The sequence below is a fragment of the Bubalus kerabau genome, chromosome 17 (genome assembly GCF_029407905.1).
Source record: "Bubalus kerabau isolate K-KA32 ecotype Philippines breed swamp buffalo chromosome 17, PCC_UOA_SB_1v2, whole genome shotgun sequence".
In the NCBI taxonomy this organism is placed as follows: domain Eukaryota; kingdom Metazoa; phylum Chordata; class Mammalia; order Artiodactyla; family Bovidae; genus Bubalus; species Bubalus kerabau.
In genome coordinates this window covers 55,558,714-55,575,042 of record NC_073640.1, presented here as the reverse complement: position 1 = coordinate 55,575,042, position 16,329 = coordinate 55,558,714, and the positions used below count along the sequence as shown (strand labels likewise).

Genomic DNA, 16,329 nt, shown 5'->3' with positions numbered 1-16,329 from the left:
AAAGCCCCTTACACTACTGCTGGCAATGGAGCCTAGTGAAGCCACCTGGAAACCAATATGCAGATTCCTCCAAAAACTAAAAGCAGATTGCCATATAATCCCGCAATTCCACTCCTGGACATACACTCAGATAAAACTGTAACTCGAAAAGATACATGCATCCCAGTGTTCACAGCAGCACTATCCACAACAGCCAAGACATGGAAACCACCTAAATATCCACTGACAGATGAATGGATACAGTACATGTTGTGTATACATATGCAAAGGAACTTTACTCAGACATTAAAAAGAACAGAACAGTGCCATTTGCAGCAACATGGATGGGCCTAGAGATTATTATACTAACCGAAGCCAAAAAGAAAAAGGCAAAGACTATATGACATTACTTATATCTGGAATCTAAAGTATGACACACATCCATGAAGCAGAAACAGACTCATAAAGAACAAACTGTTGTTGGCGGGGGGTGGGGGGGAACATTAGGGGAGGGGAGGATTGGGAGCTTGGGATTAGTAGATGCAAACTGTTATGTACAGAACGGGTAAACAAGGTCCTACTGTGTAGCATGGGGAACTATATTCAATATTCGGCGATAATCATAATCAAAAGAATATAACTGAATCACTTTGCTATACAGCAGAAATTAACACAACCTTGTAAATCAACTATACTTCAAAAAAATTTTTTTAATATTTAAAACCTAAAGTAAATAAAATGTTTTATATTTTTAAAATATTTATTTCAAAAACATATTTATGGTAGAAACACACACGCACATATTAACAAGCATATTAAACATTCTCAGATGTATTCAATAGATAACTGAACTTTTTCCTAGTGGTAATTTATTGAGTGAAGGAAATCTAATTAACTGAAAACAGATGACCGACCAAGAAAGACCGTATGTACCTGCGGCTATGCTCTGAGGAGGCAGGAAGTCCTTCCTTTCCGATGCGGTGGGACAGAATGACTGTGTTCGTCTCACGTTTCCTGTATAAACTGCAGCGGACATTCCGAGGCACTAGCGCGGGGTGACTCAGTGCTTCCTAAAGAAAGAGATCAGTCAAAGCTCGGAAGGAGCTGTCTCCGGACAGAAAGGCCACGCCATCGCTCCTGGGTGTCTTCCCTGGGGCATCCAGTCATAACGATGCTCCTGGGAAAAGAACTGCATCAATAGCAAAAGCCAACCCGTGGTGCCGCCAGTATTCGAAGCTGCTGACACGTGTGATCTCACTTGAATCTATTCACAACCCTAACCAGTAGTGACCATATCTCTCGCAATCTTACAGAAGATGCAAGTAGGGGCACGGATAATCAACAGCTCGCCATATATCGTACGGACAGAAGTAGCAGCGCTGCTTGGCAAGCCAGGGAGGAGAGCAGAGGGATTCCGCACTTCTGCTCTCCGATTCTTGGCTTCCACCGGCGGCCACGACCTCTCCATACTAAGACAGCCGGCCAGGTAGTGACTAGTACCACGCTCAAGCCAGAAAACCTCGGAGGGGTCGCGGGGGCGCAGGGTTAACTCACCTCCTAGACCGAAAGAAATGGTGGCGGCTGCGCTTTCCCGGAGCGGAAGAGCCTCTGACTACACAGAGCTCAAGAACTACACTTCCCAAAAGCCCTGGAGAACAGGAGCAGCAGCCCCTCATTTCCGGAGAGAGTTGCGCGGTGGGGGGAGGGGTGGGCGGTGGTAGGGCGGCGAAATACATTTCCCAGGACCCCAAGTGGAGGAAGGGCAATGCCCGCCCCTTGGGAGCTTTAACCCCAGATTCTCAGGACCTCTCGGCCAAAGATTTCCAGAAACTCCTTCATGCCATCCATCCTATTACTGCCAATCTAAAGCAGTTCTCTGACGGCAGTAGAGCTTTATCTCATTGATAAAACATAACAAATATTTGAAGAGCCAGAATCTTAATAAAAAGAACTATAAGAAACATATCAATGCAGTAGGATTGTAACCACTCTACCAGAAAAAACAAATGGGCCAGGGGTGGGGGCGTGGGGAGGATGATAGCTTTAAAATGTAGTTTTAACGTTTTTAGATATGAGTGAAATACCCCAAAATGCAATGGGGGAAGATCATAGATTTCTACTATTGTTAACAGAAAAGTCAAATAATTCAGAACTTGGCTGCTGAGGACAACTAGACATGAAGTGGAAAGACAAGTTTCGTAGCCTGTAGGATCAATTTCTCAATGCAATCGGGGCCTTTGTACTCAATCCTCAGAGTTACTGAATTTGAAAGATGAAAACATTATTGTTAATTAGCTGTTTAGTGCTGGAGAAGGCAATGGCACCCCACTCCAGTACTCTTGCCTGGAAAATCCCATGGACGGAGGAACCTGGTAGGCTGCAGACCATGGGGTCGCGAAGAGTCGGACACGACTGAGCGACTTCACTTTCACTTTTCACTTTCATGCATTGGAGAAAGAAATGGCAACCCACTCCAGTGTTCTAGCCTGGAGAATCCCAGGGACGGGGGAGCCTGGTGGGCCGCTGTCTATGGCGTCGCACAGAGTCGGACACGACTGAAGCGACTTAGCAGCAGCAGCAGCTGTTCAGTGGATGGACTGCAGCCCACCAGGGTCCCCTGTCAAGGGGATCTCACAGGCAAGAATATTGGAGTGAGTTGCCATTCCCTTCTCCAGGGCCTTTTCCACCACCCAGGAATCAAACCCAGGTTTCCTGCATTGAAGGAAGATTCTTTACCATCTGAGCCACCAGGGAAGCTCCTAGCTGTTAAGTTTGGGCAGATACGATAAACTCACTAAAAGTAAAAATTTAAAAACCTGAAAGAAGACTTTTCCTTGTCCAAAGGACAACTAGACATGGAGTGGAAAGACAAATTTAGTAGACTGTGTGATCAATTTTTCGATGCAATCAGGGCCATTGTAATCAGAAAGTTACTGAATTTGAACTTTTCCTGTCCTTTTTCTTATAGCAATTTCACAAAAAACCCAGTGCTTTTGGATCCTTTCACTAACCTTCTGATATACATGAAAATTTTCTAAGACACTAAGCTCTGTAGATCACAATAAACTGTAAATTTCTTAAAGAGATGGAATACCAGACCACTTTACCTGCCTCCTGAGAAACCTGTATGCAGGTTAAGAAGCAACAGTTAGAACTGACATGGAACAACGGACTGCCTCAAAATTGGGAAAGGAGTAGTCAAGGCTGTATATACTGTCATCCTGATTATTTAACTTATATGCAGAGCACATCATACAAAATGCCAGGCTGGACAAAGCACATGAGCTTGAGCAGGCTCTGGGAGTTGGTGATGGACAGGGAAGCCCGGCATGCTGCGGTCCACGGGGTCGCAAAGAGCTGGACAACGACTGAGCGACTGAACTGAATGACACTACTTTAATAATGCGGATAATGAGGCCAGGACAGAGTAAGTAACTACCACAAAATTATACCCTAGGAAGTGGCAGAACTGACTGTAGTTGAGGGAGGCCAGTTGAGGTGCCGGGAGACCTTCAAATCTGACGACCAGCAACTGGGCAGTCCCCAAGTTGGGGCTACAGGAACGTCTCTGAACTGGAGGCTCAGCGGAGGGGAACACAAACTCTGCAGCCGGCCGCGGTTTCTCTTACTTTCTCTGAGGACGAGGGTCAGAGACTCGCTGGCTCCACCACCAAGATAAGCCGGGCCCCGGAAATTGAAGACACTTTTACCCGAAGGGAAAGTGGGAGGTAGCCAGTCCCTCCTACAGCGAAAGCACCACCTATCTTCCAGAGACAGCCCGTGGACCACTTCCCAGAATGCTCCAGCCGTCCATAACGGAAGTGCTCTGTGCTACACGGACCTCAGACTACACGCCCCAGAATGCCCTAGAGAAAAGACGGCCACGGCCCCGCCCCCTGAAATGGAAGTACTTCCGAATACCCTGACCCTCTAAATACTGAATTCTAGAAGGCCAGTGCGGCGTTTGGCGAAGCTGTTCCGTTTGGAGCTGCTACTGTCTTTCTTGAGAATCCCAATCATTCTAGTATTGAAAGCTGAGCATCACTTTAGCCACGTTCAAGGGGCTTGAGAGGAGGTCGGGGTAGGGAAGAGAAGTCGGTAGTAAAACCTCAAAGAACTGTCCTATAGGAATAAGTACATAGGGTAATGTACTTCTAAAGAAGATCAGCCCTGGGATTTCTTTGGAAGGAATGCTAAAGCTGAAACTCCAGTACTTTGGCCACCTCATGCGAAGAGTTGACTCATTGGAAGAGTCTGATGCTGGGAGGGACTGGGGGCAGGAGGAGAAGGGGACGACAGAGGATGAGATGGCTGGATGGCATCACTGACTCGATGGACGTTAGTCTGGGTGAACTCCGGGAGTTGGTGATGGACAGGGAGGCCTGGCGTGCTGTGATTCATGGGGTCGCGGAGTCGGAAATGACTGAGCGACTGAACTGAACTGAACTGAATCTATAGATTCAATGCAATCCCTATCAAGCTACCAATGATATTTTTTTCACAAAACTAGGGCAAATAATTTCACAATTTGTATAGAAATACAGAAACCCTTGAATAGCCAAAGCATTCACAAGAATGAAACTGAACTGAACTGACATAGGGTAATGGATCACCTTTGCTACTGCTAAGTCGCTTCAGTCGTGTCCGACTCGGTACGACCCCATAGACGGCAGCCCACCAGGCTCCCCCATCTTTGGGATTCTCCAAGCAAGAACACTGGAGTGGGTTGCCATTTCCTTTTCCAATACATGAACGTGAAAAGTTAAAGTGAAGTCGTTCAGTTGCGTCCGACTCTTAGTGACCCCATGTACTGCAGCCTACCAGGTTCCTCTGTCCATGGTATTTTCCAGGCAAGAGTACTGGAGTGGGGTGCCATTGCCTTGTCCAGAGATGGATCACCTTTGGTGGAGACTAAAACCAAACTCTAAATCACCTCAATTACTTGAAATCGGATTAGCGTGAATCTTTTCTGTTATCTTCAAGCACTTAAGTCCCGGCTTCCCTGGTGGCTCAGATGGTAAAGAATCTGCCCGCAATGCGCGGGACCCAGGTTCGACCCCTGGATTGGGAAGATCCCCTGCAGAAGGAAATGGCAACCAACTCCAGTACTCTTGCCTAGAAAATTCCATAGACAGAGGAGCCTGGCAGGCTACAGTCAGTCCATGGGGTCGCAAAGAGTCGGACACGACTGAGCTACTGACACTCAAGCACTTAAAGGGAACAAATGACAATTCTTTCTAGGGAAGATAGCATTATCCAAGGTTTCAAATTATTCCTATAATTTAAAAATTATTAATATAGGGCAAAGTAGTCCTTGAAGAAAAAAGCATTATAAAATATACAAAGTTTATAAATTTCAGACAACCAAGAATGGGTTCACATACAATATAAAGCAAACTTGGAAAAGCAAAACTGACAGAACCACAAGGAGGAAAATTCACTATCAGAATGGGAATTTTTAATACATAATTAGGAAGAAATATGGGATTTTGAAAGCATATACTAATACATAAGTTATTAAAATGAAAAAATCACCCCTTGGTAATTTAAAAAATAACAAAAAATACAGTAAGTAGATGGATGTGAATGAAGAGATCTATGAAATAGAAAACAAACAAGGACTTCCCTGGATGGGGAACGAAGATCCCATATGCAGAGAGTTGTGGCAAAAAAAAAAAAAAAAAAAAAAAAAAAACAACCTTAAAAGACAGTAGTTTTCCAGTCCTTGACTTAACTCACTAAACTATACAAATTACCTTGCGAGTTGGTAGGCTATTTTGATATCTACTCAAAACAAAATATAACATCTAATGCAATTTGAGGTAGAATGGACTTTCATACTCATATGAAGATATGGTCTAGGAAATGAATCTGAAAAACCTGCCTCTCACGTTATTAACATACTCATTTTCGCTGAGTAAAGTTCTTTAACCAAACAAGTGTTAAACATCAGTGAAAAATGAACTAAGAACTAGTATTCAAATCTCAACAGGTTGTTCCCATCATGCTATGTTCTTTCCCTAAGCACATCTTTTCCTTAGGGTATCTTTGATAAATTTTACCTCCAAGACTTACATATATTGACTCTTTATCTTCAGGTTTGCCCAATCAGTGTTACCTTGGTAAACAAAACACTCATTTTCTAAATTCCGTTCCCCCCATAGCTCAAGGTTCTTTGGGATACAGTACCTGGAATGAACCAGTTATTTTCCTAATCAGACCAAGCACTTGAAAGGATAAGCCAGTACTCCGGATTATACATCCATCAGCCCAGTAAGGAACAGAACTAAGATGTATACATTTCTACTATTGGAATTAAAATAATCTTCTGGGCTGTATGGATTTATGCCTAAACTTCATTAGTTACAAAAATACATATGTTATACTAGCTGATATTCTGTATCTTTGAACAACCATATAAATTTCCTTTTATAATTGATTCCGAGAGTTCTATTCCTTAACTTGGGCTATATATACATTTTCTTACTGTGAGGGATTAGTATGTTTAGTAATTTTCTATGTTTTACATAGTTTTACTACCTACAGTACTATAAATATCACAGTATTTTATTGTAAAATTGATGCTTAATAAAATTTTTAAAATATGGAATCTAAAACGTGGAAACTCCCTGAAAATCCTGTCACTGTTTACATGAGGGTGAATATACCAGGCTCCTCCGTCCATGGGATTTTCCAGGCAAGAGTACTGGAGTGGGTTGCCATTGCCTTCTCCATTTACAGATGACAGGATGCATTAAAAAAAAAAAACACGTTTAAACTGTGTGATGTCCCTAAACTACATCAGCCTGTTACATGCTTTGGTCATGAGTCTTGGACATCATTTCTCTAGATCTGGTTTCATATACCAAAATATATTTAAATAAACTCCTACTGAATATTTATTTCACTTTTATAAAATTTAGCAGCATCCTTGATGTGCTACTCACCTTTTCTACTTGACTCTCTTAATTGTAAGTTCCACTTCTATGAGTTCTGTGTCATAGAAGTCACATCCTGTACTTTGATATATACTTGCCAACTTCTCTTCTTCAAAAGCAATTTTTCAATCCATCGCTAGGAAAAGTGTGCAAGTCAGTCACTGAATCAATGTATTTGATGAAATGACCAACTTCCAACAAATAATTTTTTTCCTTTTATTTCAGGCCAGGAAGGAGTAGGAATGGGGTAGAGAACTTGATGAAAGTAATCTACTTTATAAATAGCGTCTCTTCTTTACTTTGGAAGTCTTGATGAAAGTTAACACTAAGACCTTTGGAAGACTATCACATCAAAGCCTAGATGGCAATGTGAAGAATAAAAAACCAACAATCGATTCATTTACTAAGAATTGTTGGTCCTTTGTCACTGTCATTAATAACTCTGACTTGAAAAAAGAATCAATAGTATGTTTTCTGTACTGCAAGATTAACCATCCATTTTTCAGTAAGTATACTGTCACAAGGGCTTCCCTTGTGGCTCAGCTGGTACAGAATCCTCCTGCAATGTAGGAGACGTGGATTCAATCCCTGGGTTGGGAGGATCTCCTGGAGAAGGGAAAGGCTACCCACAGTATTCTGGCCTAGAGAATTGCCGAGTTGGACATGACTGAGCAACTTTCACTTCACTTCATACTGTCACAAAAAGTAACTTAATTTGTACTGTATAAATCTGACAGAATACTAGACAAACTCCAAGATGGTAAGATCCAACTGGAAGCAAGGCTAGGTGGACAAGACGAGCTAATCAAAATGGGACAATGTCAAATTAATACTGCAGACTGCAGTACTGAGTGGTTTACTTATACTTTTAACTCTTTGTCTCTCTGAACTACTTTTAAGGCCACATTTAATTACGTGTTCTGAATAAAACTTTTTATGAAATTTTGAGCATGATTGCAATATAATTTATAAAACATTTTTCATTTACTAATTTAACAAATATTGAGCACCTATGAAGTATTATGGGTTTCCCTTGGGGCTCAGCTGGAAAAGAATCCACCTGCAATGCAGGAGGCCTGGGCTCGATTTCTGGGTTGGGGAAATATCTTGGAGAAGGGAAAGGCTACCCACTCCAGTACTCTGGCCTGGAGAATTCCATGGACTGTATAGTCCATGGGGTTGCAAAGAGTCAGACATGACTGAGCAACTTTCACATGAAGTATTACTTGGCCATGGTCAGACTAGGCAAATTCAGAACAAAGTCTCTGCATTCTGGAGAGACTATTGGGCATCGAGAGTTCTAATGGGCATTAGTTTTGACCCATCCATCATACTTTTGTACAAGGCCTGATAAAATCATACTAAGTCTTCTCCTCTGAGTAGTATTTAATAATAAGGTCAAAGTTGAACTGAAACCCTTACTATACCCCTTATAAGGGATCTCTGTTACGTGGCCTTCTGACTACTGGGACATGGTGAGCTATGGTTAAATGCTGACTTTTTAATGAAACAAATGATTTTTTTTTCTTTTGAACTTGACAACTGGAAGAATTCACATGACACTTGAGTTTTTAAAAAATCATTTTATAGAACTTTTCTCCTAAGTTGAATCTCTGATGGTCTTACCACCCCTATGACTTTTATAGGATTTATCAGCAGCATGGATTCTTTGATGAATTGTTAGATTGGAGCGCCAACTGAAGCTCTTACCACACATCTCACACTTGTAAGGTTTCTCCCCTGTGTGGACTCTCTGATGAGACTGCAGTTGTGAAGACCGACTGAAGACTTTACCACACACATCACATCTGTAGGGCTTCTCTCCAGTGTGGACACTCTGATGAAGCTGAAGACTTGAGGCCTGACTGAAGTGCTTCCCACACTCCCCACACTTATATGGTTTCTCTCCTGTGTGGACCCTCTGATGCATGTCGAGGTTCAGGCTCCACTTAAAGCCCTTCCCACACTCCTCACATTTGTATGGCTTTTCTCCAGTGTGGACTTTTTGGTGGGCTTGAAGGTGTGAACTCCGACCAAAGCTCTTGCCACATTCCTCACATTTGAATGGCTTTTCCCCACTGTGGACTCTCTGATGGGCCAGGAGATTTGAGGCCTGCCTGAAGACTTTTCCACACTCCTCACAATTGTATGGTTTCTCTCCAGTATGGATTCTGCAGTGAATTTTAAGATCTGCTCTACGACTGAATCCCTTCCCACACTCTTCACATTTGTATGGTTTCTCACCAGTATGGATCAGCTGGTGGATCTGAAGTCGTGAACTCTGATTGAAGCCCTGCCCACAATCCTCGCATTTGTAGGGTTTCTCTACGCTGTGGGCCTTCTGATGGATTTGAAGATACGAACTCTGACTGAAGCCCTTCCCACACACTTCACATTTATAGGGTTTTTCTCCTGTGTGGACGACCAGATGAACTTGATAATGGGAGTTCCTCCTGAAGTTCTTCCCGCACTCCTCACATTTGTATGGTTTCTCCCCTGTGTGGACTCTCTGATGTGCCTGAAGGTTTGAACTCAGAGTAAAGCCTTTACCACACACATTACATACATATGACTTCTCTCCAGTGTGGATTCCCTGATGGGCCTGAAGACTTGAAGGCCGACTAAAGCCTTTCCCACATTCCTCACATTTGTAGGGTTTTTCTCCTGTGTGGACTCTCTGGTGAATGTATAGATTTGAGCTACAAATGAAGCCCTTCCCACACTCCTCACATTTGTACGGTTTCTCTCCTGTATGGACTCTCTGGTGGGACTGAAGGTGTGAATTCCGACTGAAGCTCTTACCACATGCATCACATATGAATGGTTTCTCCCCAGTGTGGACTCTCTGATGGTCTTGAAGGTGGGAGGCCTGACTGAAGGCCCTGCCACACTCCTCACAAGTGTAAGGTTTCTCTCCCGTGTGGACTTTACAATGAATGGTAAGTGCTGATCGACGACTGAAGCCTTTCCCACATTCCTCACATGTGAATGGTTTCTTTATGCTGTGGACTTTCTGATGAGTTTGCAGTTGTGAGCTCTGATGGAATTCCTTTCCACACTCATCACACACACTGCATTTTTCTCCTATGTGAACTCTCTGATGAATATGAAGAACTGAGCTACAACGGAAGCCTTTTCCACACTCATTGCACACGTGAGATGTCTCTTTTGAGTGTAACTGCTGGTGAAGATCAAAGGTAGAAAGGCTGGTAAAGGTTCTTTTACATTCATTACACTGGTAAGGTTTTTGTCCTGTGTGAATCATACTATTCTGATCCAATGTGGAAACCGTGCTGTCTTTTCTATAATCATTGTGGCAATAAGACTTTTCATTCTTGTGTACTCCTCGATCATCAAGGTGGTATGAGATCCGACCAATGCTGTCAACATCCGCTTTACACCGACATAGTTTACTTTGTGTGGAAATTTCCTGGTATCTAGTCTGATAATTCTGTGACTCAGTCAAGGAACTTTTTCTCCAAGAATCTCGGGCTCTCAAAGATGCAAACCTTGGATTTCCAGTATCACCAGAACCACCTGCTTTCTCATTTAATATATAGTTCTCATCTTCAGAAATTTGAATAGATAGTTCTGACCCAACCTGGTGTGGGGAATAACCTTGTTTGTGGAGCTGACAATTATTTATCATGGAGTCTTGACATCTGGTTAAGTCGTTAGCAATTTGTTGCCAGATTTGCCAGCAGGAAAGCTCTTCGTGTAATCCTCTCTCTTGAATGGCACTCAACTCACTTTGATTGTTTTCTTCTATAATGACAGAGAATTGAGAGATGTGGACAGGTGAAAGCTTTGTTCAAAGAGTCAAGAGTTCACACTTAAGACACAGTATGAGACTTTAATGAACCCCAGCATGGTTTGACTTATCTTTTTCCCCACAAATAAAGTTCTCAGGTTTATATACTGACAGCAACCAAGAGACGGCCCATTAAACTCCCAAATACTTAGCAGTAATGAAAACCATGTAAAACAAAATGCTATCTGACATACTATTTACAGCATCTTTCAAAAATTACCTATCGCTCCTATCACAGTACAGTATCAAGACAGACAAGCATTTTGCTGTGCTCACAGGTTTCACAATGTTTGGCAGTTAAGTTAGTCAGGGCTCAAGAAAGGCATGTACAGGTGAACCCCAGTTTGATTTCCAGGATGCTCAACAATTTTGAATTCCAGATTATCTCTGAATCAAGTCAGAGAAGCAAAAGAGCTTTCAGAAGGTAGGCTTCTGAAAGAGGAAAAGCACTGGAAAGTACAGCGTGCTGAAAAGCTGAAACGCCGCACCAGAGGCAGCAGTACACCAAGGAGGGAGTGCTGAGAAGATTCAAGGCGCTAAGAATCAGTGGGCGTGATAAAAAGCACAAAGCTATGCAATACTCTGGTTTCTTAGTGCAGTAGGCAGCACGTCAGATCATACTCTGAAACCTATACACTGGATCCTTCTGAGGTAGCTGTGTAGCCTAATATGGCTCCACATCCCCATAAAGTAGGAATCAACATTTACAGGCTAGGGAAGAATGATGTCTCAGCATGGAAAGGACTTCCCTGGTGGTCCAGTCACTAAAACCGGTGGTCCAGTTCCCAATGCAAGGGTTCCAGGTTTGATCCCTGTTTGGGAACTAGATCTCACATGCTGTAACGAAGAGTTTACCTGTTGCAACTTAGAGATGCCACATGCCACAACCAAGACCTGGCACAGCCAAATACATAAATAAATATTAAGAAAACAAACTGGCTGCTTTTTTTAAAAAAAATAACCACAGCATGGAAAAATTTTGGACATAAATACATTGGCCTTTAACAAGAATGATTTCCAAAGTGAAGAAGGCAGTTCATGAATGAGGTGGGAATAAATTCCATAGCTTATGATAAGTATTTAGAAAGACTAGACACTGTCAAAGAATCATCAAAGCAGTCAAGGCAAACATGATCTGAAGTCCCTTCTAAAGCATATGTACAAATCGCCACACAAACAAAATGTTTGTAGAGGTAACAACCTAAGATCCATTTCTTGTTACTGAGGTGGGCTTGGAAGGAAGGAGATGGGACAGAGCTGGGAAAATCTTTTCAGGGCAAGACTAACTCACCAGTTAGCTATTTTCTGAGACCTTTTCTCCCCGGATATGATGGATAAGGAAATAGAATTTTTTTTCCTTCTATGAAAAGCTACCTAAGAAGTAGACATAAGAATTCTTCATTCAAAAAAAATTTTTCTCCCCAAATGAATATGCTTGCTAGTAATGGCTAAAAGAAAGTCACAGGGAAAGCATTTCACTCAGTTTGGTTATAATTACAGGTTCTATGCATGTGTCTGCTCAAGTTGATGAGGGTCAACTTGTACGGAAAGGCAAACACCCACATATACACCATGGGACCTGAGAAGTTAGAATTAGGCTGCTGCTGCTGCTGCTAAGTCGCTTCAGTCATGTCCGACCCTTAGCGACCCCAGAGACTGCAGCCTACCAGGCTCCTCTGTCCATGGGAGTTTCTAGGCAAGAGTACTGGAGTGGGTTGCCATTTCTTTCTCTGAGAATTAGGCTAGGAATTCATTTGAAGACACAAAAACATTTTGCAATATCCCTGTTCACTCGGATTTGTTCACCAGCCACTGGCTATTTAAGTGGTAGGCAAATTTCTCTGTCCATCGACTCATCCACTTATTCAACAAACATTTAGAGTCCTTGTCATGTACCAAGGCTATTCTAAGCACTTAGGCTTGTAAGCAATAAATGGAACAGACCAAATTCCTCCACTCTGGGGACTTCCCTAGTGGTCCAGTGGCTAAGACTCCACACTCCCAATACAGGTGGCCTGGGTTTGATCTCTAGTCAGGGAACTAGATCTCACATAGGCAGTGAAGATTGAAAATCCAGCATGCCTCAACTAAGACTGGCACAGCCAAATAAAGAAATGAATATTAAAAAACAACAGTGACAAATTCCTCCATTCCTGGAATACCCTCCAGGGGAAGAGAGAGAAGTGAGAAACAGGTGAACCAAAATGTATGTACATGAGTGACGATCAGTGCTCAGAGATCAAACAAGGCAGGGCAGAGAAAGAAAGAGAGGACTAGATTTTCTATAGGGTGGTCCAAGGACAGCCCTCTCTTCCTCTTGAAGGTGAGTGACCTAAGGTAAGTACACAGGCCTGAAGGATTACCGGTGAAAGAGTATTCCAGGCAGAGAGGACAAGGAGACACATCCTTTGCAGGTCTGAGACAGTAGGGAGGATGATGGAGACGGAAAGGACAGAGTCAGGAGGAGGAGAGGAGATGTACTCAGGGAGGTGGTGGGGTTGAAAAGCAGACCATTAGAGGATCCCAGAAGTTGCTTTAGGTGGTTTTTATTCTGAACAGACAACTAACATAATCTGACTTAAAGTTACAAAGGATCCCTTCGCCACTTCAAGAACGAACTGTAGGAGGGGAAAGGTGGGAGCAGGTGATCAGTATAGACTGTGCAATAACCAGGGAAACAGATGTCCCATTGGGACCAGGTGATGGACAGCACAGGGCTGGTGAGAAGCACAACATATGGAGAGTTAACCACGAGAATGAACAACTGCTTGGTGCTTACCTAAATTTCTATCTGGGTCGCTGAATTCATCATCCAAAGCCTCTCTTCTCTTTCTATATGTTTTGTATCTCTTTTGAAGAATGAGAACATGCAGAGTTGCAAGTTAAAATGAACAGGTCAGAGCTACAATTTACTGGAAATTTGAGTTTCCAACTACATATTTAAGATACTGAAGAGTGAAGTACGAACAGCAGAGAAGAACAACTGCAAAATGGTTCTGATTATATTTCCATTATCAAGGCTAATTGTTTTAAGAGATTTTGCCTTGATTATAACAATAATAAATAATTTACGTTTCAAAAAAAGATACTGAAGGCCCTGTTTTTTAAACTTTGTATCATGACCCACTGAAGAAGTAGCATTTATTTCATGACTCAGACACATATGTAGGAATATGCATTACTAAAATGAAGGCTGAATGACCTATTTCTGACTGGTCTATTTTCCTAAAATCTGTTCCCAGTGGCTCTCACACCACTCATGCATCGACCAGGGTTTTCACTGCAACGTGATCTATTCTTCCTAAGAAGCTCTTGATATTTTCTCTAATATTTGATTTCATTAAAAACGGCATATTAGGCTTGATAAGTTGGCTTTATAATCCACTAATGGGACTGCCACTAATCGGACATGAGTGAAATCTGAAAAAGAACAAAGTACAGCAGGATACTGTTCATTGACTGTTCTTTGACCAAAAAAAGAAAAAGACCTGAAACATACTGTTTAGAAAGACCAGAGATAGCCTCTCATATCCCACTGGAATTGGAAAAGTCTGGTCTTCAAACTCAGGGAACCATTTCAAGAACCCCAGAGCCTTGAAACACCAAGGTCACAAGACACTTGCAGAGAAAGGCTGTCCTCACCTACTGAGACCAGGTTCCGGAAGTTCTCCACCATCACATCCTGGTACAGCTTTCTCTGGGCTGAGTCCAGTAACCCCAGCTCGTCCTCTGTGAAGGCCACAGCCACGTCCTTGAAGGTCACTGCCTCCTACAACAAACAATACCAGCTCAATCTTATAGCCAGTGTCCAGTGGAAGAGGGGCAGCACCAGGAAGGAGAGGAGGATGATAAGAAGTTGCTCTGGCTCCTGTGCAATGTGTAGACTTCCCAGCCCCGCTCCTTCCATCCTGCCAACATCACACTGCCTTTCCTTAGCCTCACTGCAAGTGCAGCTATGAAGAAGGAAGGTTTGTGCATTTACCTGGTGTTCTCAGTGAACTCATCAACTCCCTAGAATTCTAACTGCTGCATCCTGAACTAAAAAGCCTTCACTTTTTATTTCTGGCCATGCCTTTCAGCTTGTGGGATCTTAAGTTTCCTGACCAGGGATTGAACCCGGGCCTTGGCAGTGGAAGTGCAGAGTCTTAACCACTGGCCACCAAGTGAAAGTCACTAAGTTGTGTCTGACTCTTTGCGACCCCATGGACTATACAGTCCATGAAATTCTCTAGGCCAGAATACTGGAGTGGGTAGCCTTTCCCTTCTTCAGGGGATCTTCACAACCCAGGGATTGAACCCAGGTCTTCTGCATTGCAGGTGGATTCTTTACCAGCTGAGCCATAAAAGGAACTCCCCAAAACATTTCACTTTTTAGTTACAATCGTCAATTGTCCCAGAAACATTTACTAATTTAGGCCCGGCAGTATATGATGGCACCTGCCTCTCACTGAAGTAGGAACCAGGTGAGGAGGAGGGTCATATGAGGGAATTAACCAAAAGGCCATGCCAGGCCTCAGATGAAACCCTTCTTTCTTTCCCTGTTTGTCTTTCTCTTATCTAATGGTATACTCTGACTCCAGAATCTTGGTTTTCTGGATAAATCTGAATTGGTTCCTCATTTTTCACAACCCTTTTACTTAAAACAAAGATAAAACCAAGTACATACCTCTTTAGACAATTGTTCTCAGGTGTCAATGCAGTGACAAGTGAAGTACCACCTGACTTTTAAAATTAAGGTCATGGATTATTTTGATCAAAAGAAAAAAAAAAATACTGGGTTAGCCAAAAGGTTCATTCCAGCTTTTCCGTACCACCATACAGAAATATCTGAACAAACTTTTTGGCCAACCCAGTACAAGATGGAAAAACAAACAAACCAGTAAATAAAATACACACAGGGTCTGATTCAACCACAGGAAGACAGAATCTCACTCTTGTCATAAGAAAACTACCAATAGTTATGTTTTCTGTGTGAAGAGGCAGTTTTACCCTGCTGTGCCATATTTGGCTATTTTACCAAAAAACATCCAAGGTACCACTTACAAAATATACCACTTCAATTTTGCATATCTAGTATGTCAAGGGCAAAAAGAGGCAATATTTTTCAGAATACATTTTTTGAGAAAAAAGCTAGATCAGGAACATTGTCACTGTAGCATTCTTAAAACCGTAAAAGTCCTAAAGGTCTATGAATAAAAAATAGTTTAAAACTAAGTATGTAAGAAAGCTAAGCATCAAAGAATTGATGCTTTTGAACTGTGGTGCTGGAGAAGGCTCTTGAGAGTCCTTTGGTCTGCAAGGAGATCCAACCAGTCAATCCTAAAGGAAATCAGTCCTGAATATTCATTGGAAGAATTGATGCTGAAGCTGAAGCTCCAATACTATGGCCACCTGATGTGAAGAACTCATTCACTGGGAAAGACCCCGATGCTGGGAAAGACTGAAGGCGGGAGGAGAAGGGGACCACAGAGGATGAGATGGTTGATGGCATCACCAACTCGATGGACATGAGTCTGAGCAAGCTCCAGGTGTTGGTGATGGACAGGGAAGCCTGGCATCCTTTAGTCCATGGGGTCGCAAAGAGTCAGACACGACAGACAT

At 42.6% G+C, this 16,329-nt stretch overlaps 2 protein-coding genes across 11 annotated transcripts in view; both read right to left on the bottom strand.

Moving 5' to 3' along the window:
• Nucleotides 1–3,818, bottom strand: part of LOC129632200 (zinc finger protein 227) — a 29,495-nt gene extending 25,677 nt beyond the window's left edge. For 8 of the 10 annotated variants that reach the window (XR_008704405.1, XR_008704410.1, XR_008704411.1 and 5 more), the window contains exons 1-2: nucleotides 3,609–3,818; nucleotides 913–1,049 (exon numbers count right to left, since the gene is read on the bottom strand). Coding sequence is in view for 2 of the 10 variants with exons in the window: in XM_055553653.1 (XP_055409628.1) it covers nucleotides 913–1,015 (103 nt within the window). In the remaining 8 variants the exon portion in view is untranslated. Of the gene's footprint in view, nucleotides 1–912; nucleotides 1,050–1,533; nucleotides 1,728–3,608 lie in introns of those variants that run through there. The other 2 variants (XR_008704406.1, XR_008704412.1) reach the window with 2 other exon arrangements.
• Nucleotides 3,819–8,480: 4,662 nt separating this feature from the next.
• LOC129630670 (zinc finger protein 646-like) overlaps nucleotides 8,481–16,329 on the bottom strand; it is a 28,410-nt gene continuing 20,561 nt past the window's right edge. The window contains 2 exon segments of the mRNA XM_055551170.1: nucleotides 8,481–10,682; nucleotides 14,371–14,497. Coding sequence (XP_055407145.1) covers nucleotides 8,518–10,682; nucleotides 14,371–14,497 — 2,292 coding nt within the window. The 3' untranslated portion in view covers nucleotides 8,481–8,517.